At 43.5% G+C, this 10,541-nt stretch overlaps 1 protein-coding gene across 1 annotated transcript; it reads right to left on the reverse strand.

Moving 5' to 3' along the window:
- Positions 1-222: 222 nt before the first annotated feature.
- On the reverse strand, positions 223-10,183 carry LOC124132937. Its single transcript, XM_046497119.2, has 7 exons — positions 9,929-10,183; positions 8,044-8,271; positions 6,185-6,230; positions 5,284-5,450; positions 3,737-3,986; positions 2,324-2,437; positions 223-1,545 (listed from the first exon to the last, which is right to left on the reverse strand). Exons 2-7 carry the CDS (start codon positions 8,269-8,271, stop codon positions 1,316-1,318), a joined length of 1,035 nt encoding a protein of 344 aa, XP_046353075.2. The 5' UTR covers positions 9,929-10,183; the 3' UTR covers positions 223-1,315.
- Between the last annotated feature and the right edge of the window lie 358 nt (positions 10,184-10,541).

Here is a 10,541-nt window from a genome sequence, read left to right on the forward strand (position 1 = left end):
CGATTCCGAGTTAGAATTTGTCCTCCAGCAACCCATGCTTGTCGTGTGGTCAGGCTCGCTGACTTGGTTGATGCATGTAATCGAATCGCAATTGCGTAGGACAAAGCTCAAGATGTCAATCACTGGATTGTCTGGTCCAGACGCGATTATTTACAGACCGCCGTGATATCAATATTGAGGCGTCAATAAACAAACAAACTAGATTCAATGCAAACCGGATAAAGGCTGAGAGTTGTTTATTGTAAACACATAAAGCAGAGGAATATATATCAAACAAAGTCTGTTGGTGCATGAGAAGCACATCTGTTTAACAAGAGTAAATACACAACACGCTCATAGTCCAGCTGACTTTAGTTCATGCAATATTCGCTGGTCAAATAAGAAGAAAGGAATGGGCACAACGCTCTTTGGGCACATAATTCGGGTTTATTAGCCAAAATTAGGCCATCAAATTATGAGTTTTGTTCAAGATATGAGTGCAAAAAAGATTTAGTAACAGGTTGTTCAAATATATACCCACAGGTTCTGTGTGTGTGTGTGTGGGTGTGTGTGTGTTAGCGTGTGTGTGTGTATGCGCGCGCATCCCAGGATCCCAGCATCCCTGCGCCCCACCCTCATCTAGGTACTCTGTACACCTCTTTTGTGCCATAAATTCCCTTAAAGATATTATTTCTCTCGATTATTTCTTCATTTTTTTCTAACAGTCGTATTTATAGACATTACTGGCGTCAGCCTGGCAACTGGCAACTTACTGTCCCTCGCCATCACCGTAGTGGTTGCTATTATCCTCAGGTACCTATGGCTTAACTATTAGTTATGCAGAGTTACGTCCCTTGTGTGTGCCAGAAACCTATGATTGTGGGATCGAATCCCAATTCCCCTGATTCTGTGTCTAGGTTTGTCAGCACCATGCCCGTGCTCGTGGATTTTACCGAAAGTGGTAAACGTCTGAGACCCACATCGCTTCGGGTTTTCCCACTAACACCGCTGACACGCCGTGATATAACTGGAATGCTTTACAAAGCGGCGTTAAACCCAAAGTAGAAAGTAGATTCTGTTTCTACACTTGTCAGCGCTATACCCGTGCACGTGAGTTTTCACAAGTCAAACGTGTACGACCTGCATCACTGGGGGCTTTCCCCATCCAACTGTCACGCTATGGTATAAATGTTAAAAACGTTTAACCAAACTCACTCACTTGTCAGTGTCCTTGCCATGACATTCAGAATCATCAACGGGGGATATAACAATGTCATTAATTTGAGGAACAGCACAAAAAGCAAGCCATTTCAACAGCTGAACTTTTAAAAGTGGTTTAGGCACAAGCGTCAGTGGCATTGTAATGCTTCCACTTCTGGATGATGGCATACAGCTTGTCTCCAGGAGATTCCGACCAAAAACGCATCGTCACGTCTCGACGACCAAGCAGCCTGAACGACGTCATCAGTTTGCCGTTACGCACGCTGCATTCTAGCATCTTCTTCAAGGCGTCAAGTGCTGCCTCGCTGGGCTCCCGGTTGTTAAAATTGCCGATGAAAGCAATTCCTGGTGACAAAAAAACATATCTGCACGGACTGACAATATTTGGACAGATAAAATGAATGCGTGTTACGTCTGTAGGCCTATTTATAGGAAGTAAGATTGGGTGAGATGGTGAAATGGGGTTTAACGTCGCGTCCAAGATTATTGCACTTATATAGCGACGTGCATGCACGTGTGGCTGCTTGTACTAGTCCGGACAAATGCCGATTTTACAGTGCTGGCCCACTGAAATACCATGCCACAGTTTATCATAAATACATCTATACTGACTCCGCGTTTTTTCTTCTTGTTTCAGCCACTTAATGCCGAGCGCCAGGAAGGTAACAACACGTAACATCTTTTAACGTCTTTTGATATGACGCGGCCGGGGATCGAACCCACGACCTTCCCCTTCCCGGCGGACGCTCTACCTTTAGACCACGGAGGCGGTCTGACGAAGTAAGAGTGAATGAGGTATGACCGGGAACTCAGGAACACACAAACTCAGCTTGTTCGAAATCAGCGGAACTGGGAGCGCTCGTAAAACGTCTGTCACTGTGGTGAAACAAACGAGCACACAGGCCAAGGAGCGTGCAAGCGGATCCCGACAGGGAAGGGACGCAACCCTGTTCTCACTAGTCATTGCGCCTTAAACTATGAGGTAACTGTCCGGGTATATATTTGTCTATAAGAAACAGTCATATCTGCTCTCTTATAAAATATATCCCTAATTTTTCAAGAGGAGATAAGTGCTTCCAATATAAGGTCTAAAAGAATATTTTATTTTGTTTTCGCCGCTTACCGATAGATTTACTGTTGCAGCCCCCAGTGTGTGCCCCCACAGCGTCCCAGCCTCGCCCCTCGTACACGTTGCCGTCATCGCCGATGGCGAAGTTGTAGCCGATGTCAGACCAGCCTGCAAATGAACAAACACCATCATCATTTACAAATCACTACTGGTGTGACATGTAGGGCAGGAAATATTTATGACCCGGAAATGTGAACGAAACCCTCTTGGGCTTGCATCGAAATCACTGTTTGTTTGTCTGTTCGTTTGTTTGTTATTTAACGCCGCACTCAGCAATATTCCAGCTATATGACGGCGGTCTGTAAATAATCGAGTCTGGACAAGACGATCCAGTGATTGACATCATGAGCATCGATCTTCGCAAATGGGATACGATGACATGCATCAACCAAGTCAGCGAGTCTGATCATATGACCACCCGATCCCGTTAGTCGCCTCGTACGACAAGCATAATCGCCTTTTACGGCAAGCATGGGTTGCTGAAGACCTATTCTACCTCGGATCTTCACGGGACTCAAAATCAATGTGGTGGATATAGAAATATACAACCATCATACATTTATACCAAGTTATGAACTGAGGACAAGTTAGTTGGGGAGATGACATGAAATTAAATTTAATTAATTTTATTACTTAAATTAGACTCGGTACTTTTATTCTTTTATTTTGGTGGACAGCTATGTAGATTCCTTACCTGAGCCAAAGAAAACGTCTAAATGCTAAAGGTATGTGGTATTTTTTATAAGGTCAAGAACAAAACTGTGCCTATATATCTTTGTCTTTGTACATGTACATACTGTGATATATTCCAATTTAAAACCTCCTAATTAGTTAAATTAGAGAAAACGGTTAGCGTCAGAAAAATACATGTGCCACCTCTGTCAATGACAAACACGAATATCATGTTTGACGTTTTCAAACTAACACTTTGAGACACCGACAAGTCAATTATTGGTACAAATCTCATACAAGATGGTCCACGCGTGATGGGTAAAAGCGCGTTTTACGATGACAGATAATTTAATTAATTGCTCATTTAATTTAATGGCTTCACGGGGGCTCAGTGATCAGCCGGGTAAATAAGTTGTATCATATCAATGACATCCCTTAGACCCGTGAAGATTCCGGGGTAGAATAGGTCTTCAGCAACCCATACATGCCGTAAAAGGCGACTATGCTTGTCGTAAGAGGCGACTATAGGGATCGGGTGGTCAGGCTCGCTGACTTGGTTGATACATGTCATCGAGCCCAATTGCATTGATCGATGCTCATGATGTTAAACACTGGATTGTCTGGTCCAGACTCGATTATTTACAGACCGCCGTCATATAGCTGGAATATTGCTGAGTGCGGCGTTAAACAACAAACCAAACCAAACCAAACCCTTTGTTTCGTACAAGCCCTTACCGCGTCCATCCAGATGGAAGTTCTGGTAGCTTTGCATCATTTTGACGCAGTCTTCTTTGGTGTTGCAACCACCCGAAGCTCCATGGTGGATGATGACGTAGTCAGGTGTTTTCACCAGAGTCCCGACCCCCAGACGCGCAGGGCGTGCCCCCCACTCGGAACGGGTGATGAGGACTGGACAACCCGCGAGATGACTGTCGGGCTGGCATTCTTTGTGGAAAGTTATCTCCCCCTTCATGATCCAACCAATCTGAATAGGTTTAACAAATGGATTTATGCTTTTTCATTATTGACACAATTCCCATATCATGTTAGTGAAACGGTAGTGGGACACGTTATTCTGTTATACAGCGATTTACACATCTTACAAGCAAAGGTTAACAGCGACCAATTGCATCCTGGTTCTTATGAGGGTGTCTTAGAAAAGGGCAGTCATCTGTCCATGCTTGTTCTAACATATAGCGTCAAAAAACGACATACGGAAGTGAGTGAGTGAGTGAGTGAGTGAGTGAGTTAGCTTTTAACAGTATTACAGTTATATCGCGGCGTGTCAGCTTAATGTGGGAGGAAAGACCGAAGTGATGCAGGTCTAAGACGTTTACAACTTCGGTGAAACCCACGAGCACGGGTATGGTGCTGACAAACCTAGAAACATAATCGGGGCGAACCGGGATTCGAACCCACAATCCTAGGTTTCTGGCGTGCCCAAGGGACGCAACTCTGCACAGCGAATCGCGGCGCCTTAGACGACTGTGCCCCCCGTGCCCCCCCCCGCCCCCCCCCCCCCCCCCCCCCCCCCGACATACGGAAGAGGGAAATGAGTAACTTATCTTTTACGCTGCAATATTCAAGTCTCGGGGTTCCAGATAACTTTTTCTACCACTGAATATTTACTCACTTTAATTTTGGTATGGACAGTTTTCTTTGGGTATTCACCATATTTTACTCTATTGAGCCCAGTCTCTTTTGGTATTTTTACTCCAAAGAGTAGACAGGTTTATTTAATGATTCTGGGTGAAGTTATTGTTTCAGATGACTTTAACTTTCCAATATTCAACTGTCCCTTTGTGTCGAGCAATATTCCAGCAGCTCTAGAGGTGCACCCGAGCATGCTCGTTCTTCGCGGATGTCAAAGAGCGTCATACGACTCTTGCTCAAAAGTTGTTTCATCAAGGTAACAACATGCAAGGCCTCATATGTTCTCAAGGGGCGGTAGGGTAGCCCGGTGGTTTAAGCGTTCGCTCGTCACGCCGAAGACCCGGGTTCGATTCCTGACATGGGTACAATGTGTGAAGCCCATTTCTGGTGTCCCCCGCCGTGATATTGCTGGAATATTGCTCAAAGCGGCGTGAAACCATACTCACTCACTCATAAGTTCTCAAACAGTTCTATGGTAGACATGCGGAGGACATTTCCAGATTTGACGCATCAGTGACAAAAATTAGCAATATGAGTGACGAAGGAATGCAGTTTGATTAAAAGCGTGTACAATTAATGAGTTAATAAACACAGTCAATAACATCGTCAGTTACACCCAGACTCCGTACCTCACTCCCGTGTTGAACAGGTACGAATGTTCCGTTAGTGCAGTTGAAAATGTCTCCCCGAATTCTTCTGCACTGTCCTGAGGTCAAGGTCGCCAAGGGGACACCACTCGTGTTATGTGATTCATGCACATCTACATCTTCTTTGACACAGACACAGTCAAATGAATCTGAATATCAAACAAGGAATACCATGTACAGTAATTATAACTGACATACATTGACACAGACGTGCGATTATCGCAGCGCTAAGATAATCGTAAGTCCTATACATTGATACAGACGTGCGATAATCGCAGCGCTAAAATGATCTTAACTCCTATACATTGACACATACTTGAGTTAATCGCCGTGCGAAGTTAATCGTAACTCCCATACATTAACACATACTTGCGATAATCGTAAATCCTAAACATTGAAAGACGTGCGATAATCGCAGCGCTAAGATAATCGTAACTCCCATTCACTGACACAGACTAGCGATAATCACACGCTTTCCGATAATCGTAGCTCCCATGCATTGACAGACTAACGATAATCGCAACGCTAATATAATCGTTCCTCCCATATATAGACACAGACTAGCGATAATCGTAACCTCTACATTAACACAGACTAGCGATAATCGCAGCGCTACGATAATCGTAACTCCCATACATTAACACATACTTGCGATAATCGTAACCTCTATACATTGATAGACGCGCGATAATCGCAGCGCTAAGATAATCTTAACTGACACAAATTGAACCATACTTGCGATAACCACAGTGCTAAGATAATCGTAACTCCGACACGATGACAGTCTCGCGGCTAACTAAGACACATGATAAGGGCGAATCTGAATTCGAACCCATGAACAATGGATCATGGCACGCCAAAGGAAGGAAAAGTCTGCACATACCGTAGCAATCTTTAATGTAGATGTCCGAGGTTAGAACCCAGGCGGGCTGGAATATGTAAAAACACAGAACAATCCAGTTAAAAAAACATAATGCACGTGTATGCATCATACACTTGGCCGGAGGTATTGGCTCTTGTAAAATGTTGGAATGTAGTAATTTGAAGTGAAGTTCATTCTAGACAACTCGTCGCTTTAATGATAGATTGTGAACGTGTGTGTGTGTGTGTGTGTGTGTGTGTGTGTGTGTGTGTGTGTGTTTGTGTGGCTTCTTGTACTGATTCGGACATACGCAGGTTTTATAGTGTTAGCCCACTGACATTAATTCAATGTCGCCTATCATGATGGACATCCTACTCAGTATTCCAGTTTAATGTAAGAAAAAAGCCCGAATTAATCCAGGTCTCAGACGTTTACCACTTCGGTATAACCCACGAGCACGGTTATGGGTCTGACAAACATATTGAAAGTTATAATCATAGCAGAACGGGATTCGAACACACGTTCACAGGCTTCTGGTTAACAAATTGTCTTTCCGTATCAAGGAAACGGATTCGTATGACCCAGGTTCAGTATAATCAATTCAATTCAGTTCTATTCAATGGTTTATTGCATGAAAGGCCATAGGCCCATATTCGTGGTCTAGTGGTAGAGCGTCCGCCCGGAAAGCGGAAGGTCCGGGGTTCGATCCCCGGCCGCGTCATACCAAAAGACGTTAACAGATGGTACTTGTTGTTAACCTGTCTGGCGGGCGGTATTAAGGGGCTAAAACAAGGACTGATAGGCTTGGAGTATACGGAGTATCAAGACAACAACAACTGACGTAACACAAAAGCATGATGAATGTATAACGATACTTGTAGTTGAACGCTGTACTTTTTGCTTGACAGCAGACATTCAAAATTATCAGTAGATATGATGACCAGATGATATTTCATTCTTATTTTGTTATATACAGGGCAAATAAACATGAATTGAAATTCGTCTTCAGCGCCAAGGTTACAGACGGGGCAAATTCTTAGTGACTTTTCAATATTTAAATTTCTTCCTCTATTCACTTTTAAATCATTGAGACCAAGTCTAAAGCATATAAATGTGTTGCGGAGGTGTTTGCATCTTAAATTTAAAAGATACGACTTTGGTTCAAGGAGAGACTTAATATTACGATGTATGTCGTATCTCGACCTCCTGAAAGTGTAGAATGCCAATCCTGTCTGAAGATGTTTATAGCACGAGTGCAAAATTGTTGTAAAAACATCTAAATGTCACCAATAGATTGCGAGATCCATATAAATCCAAACCATAATTAACAAGAGTTAAGCGTATACGGGAAGCCCATGTGTTCTTTCCAATATTATCAAGATATACCAGCATATTATAAGCTTTCTTTGGCAACGATATTCAGGCATACATAATAACTTCAGCCAATAGCGTAGTCATCAAGTATAAGATGCTATATGTAGTGCGCACCTCCCACATTTAGAGTGAGTGAGTGATCATGAGTATGGTTTTACGCCGCTTTTAGCAATATTCCAGAAATATCACGGCGGGGGACACCAGAAACGGGCTATGATTGTGGGTTCGAATCCCGGTTCGCCCCGATTATGTTTCTAGGTTTGTCAGCACCATACCCGTGCTCGTGGGTTTCACCGAATTGGTAAACGTCTGAGACCTGCATCACTTCGGGCTTTCCTCCCACATTAAGCTGACACGCCGCGATATAACTAGAATACTGTTAAAGGCGACGTTAAACCCAACTCACTCTCATTGCAGTAGGTCCTCCTATTCTAAAAATCATAATATTTGTCTTATCTAAGTTTACTCCAAGTTGACAGAATATGCAGATGGTCACGTTTACTTACCTGGCCGTAGTAGGACACGTTGGCGTAAATTCTGCCGTCGATGAGGGCTTCCTGTTGGCCTTGGTAAGGGAGACAATTCGGAGATTCCAGAAGGCCAAAGTTGTCTTCACTTGATCCGTATTTCACTTCTATTTCAGTATCGACTGATGCGCATGCGCATCTTTTACCGGCAGTTTTCATACCAAGAGCGAATGTTGCCAAAAGGAGTGAAAAAAGCACACGAAACATCTGAAACAGGAAAAGCGTCAATTATATATATATATAAGCAGCAATTCTGTAAACAGCGCAGGTATTGTAAGTAGGAATACACCTATAGATTCCGGAAAAATACTTTCCGTTGTTAAAAAAGTACTTTACTTTTTTCATTGTGTGAACCGGAACAGATACACAATCCCATAGTCTAGGCACTGATTAAATATTTAAATCTCCTTATGTAGAAAAGAGCCATTTCTTTCGAATATTCGCAAACAATAATTTAAATTGTATTTGTGACTGCGTATATATCCTTCCTGATTTATCAATGTCAAATCAGTAATAGCTAGGCGATCAGTATACAAGTTCCGCACAAGTGACGGGAGCTGGTTCCAATACTGTTTTCAACAACTACATTGTTGGTAAGAAAGGAAGTATTGTAGAGATTAAAGGTGAATATTACCATATTTCTTGATTGATTTGATAGTTTATCAGGGGCGGTCGGGTAGCCTAGGGGTTAAAGTGTTCGCTCGTCACGTCGAAGACCAGCGTTCGCTTCCCCACATGGGTACAATGTGTGAAGCCCATTTCTGGTGTCCCCCGCCGTGATATTGCTGGAATATTGCTCAAAGCGGCTTAAAACCATACACACTATTATCTTTATTTCCAGACTCGGGCACTGTGTTTACTTTGATACATCATACTGCATTTATTTTGGCGAGGTGGGGTAGCCTAGTGGTTAAAGTGTTCGCTCGTCACGTCGAAGACCAGGGTTCGATTCCCCACATGGGTACAATTTCTGGTGATAATGCGGGAATATTGCTAAAAGCGATGTAAAACCATACTCACTCACTCAATTTAGGTGAGGTGAGGTGAGGTGAGGTGAGGTGAGGTGAGGTGAGGTGAGGCGAGGCGAGGCGGGGCGGGGCGGGGCGAGGTGAGGTGAGGTGAGGTGGGGTGAGGTGGGGTGAGGTGGGGTTTAACGTCTCGTTCGAGACACAATGTGTGGCAGCTTGTACAGCGCAAGCCCACTGAGATGTGTGAATCTCTTGTTGTTCCTCATCGGTGTAAATGTGTGAAGTCCATTGCTTATGTCGCTGACGTGATCTTGCTGGAATATGGCTTGAAATATCGGCGTACAACATAGTCTCTCACGTATAAGAAGTCCTACGGGCAAGGGTGTGGTACTGCCAGACCCAGCATCGTAATCAAAGAGAGTTGGGATTCGAACCTACGGTCACGGGATCATGGCAATATGTCGCTGTTCTTGCGACTGGGCTACCCCTTGCCCCACTGCATGTCAGGGATCAGTTTGGTGTGTAGGAATGGGAATATAACAAGTAGAGTAGTATCCAATAATAATTGGTTAATAATAATAATAATAATAATAATAATAATAATAATAATCTGGGTTATGCAGAAGGCTGCAGTGTTGAGGAGTCTTCACATTCTCCGAAAAGTTCTGGGATGGTCAGACTGGGCAGAGCTTCCTGGTAGAGGTAAAGTCAAGAAAACCAGCCTGACTGTGCCAGGATCACCCAAACCCTCTTTGTTGCATTTTTCAAATAATAATAATAATAATAATAATAATAATAATAATAATAATAATAATAATAAAAATAAAAATAATAGCAACAACAACAAAAATTATAAATAAATAATAATAATAATAATAATAATAATCCAACAATACCTTGATGCTCAATAGAACGACACAAACAGTCCCGTCCCTGCAGATATGTCGCTGTGTGTGTGGACTGAACACGGTATGATGACTCCATGGCGGTTATGGGTCTTTATAATCCCTCGACATCCTCATCCTGCAACTGATATTCGGGAACACTATCCGTCATCCTCCCTAACAACCCCCTGAAAAACACACCGTCGGATCCCACCGTTCCACACGCCACGCGTCCAGCTGCCCTCGCATTAACCGCCATATACGATCTCTTCCTGTACAGCCCATTACGGACTCATAGGACGTCATAGGATGACAGCCGGCTACTTCCTGTATGTTAATATCCCCACGCTCCACAGAACTGCTGATATATACGTTCTGACACTGGCTGGTGATACACTGCTGTATATAGGATGTTGTGGTGTTAGCCTTCGGGACACACGTGCTTGATGTCACGATGACCTCCTGGAGGCCGGAGAGGTCGAACAAGATCTCTGGAGGTAACGCTTGCCAAGAAGATATTCAGTGGCAATTCACTGTCACGATGACCTCCTGGAGGCCGGAGAGGTCGAACAAGATCTCTGGAGGTAACGCTTGCCAAGAAGATATTCAGTGGCAATTCACTGTC

This window comes from Haliotis rufescens, unplaced genomic scaffold (assembly GCF_023055435.1).
Source record: "Haliotis rufescens isolate VD_foot unplaced genomic scaffold, xgHalRufe1.0.p SCAF_18, whole genome shotgun sequence".
In the NCBI taxonomy this organism is placed as follows: domain Eukaryota; kingdom Metazoa; phylum Mollusca; class Gastropoda; order Lepetellida; family Haliotidae; genus Haliotis; species Haliotis rufescens.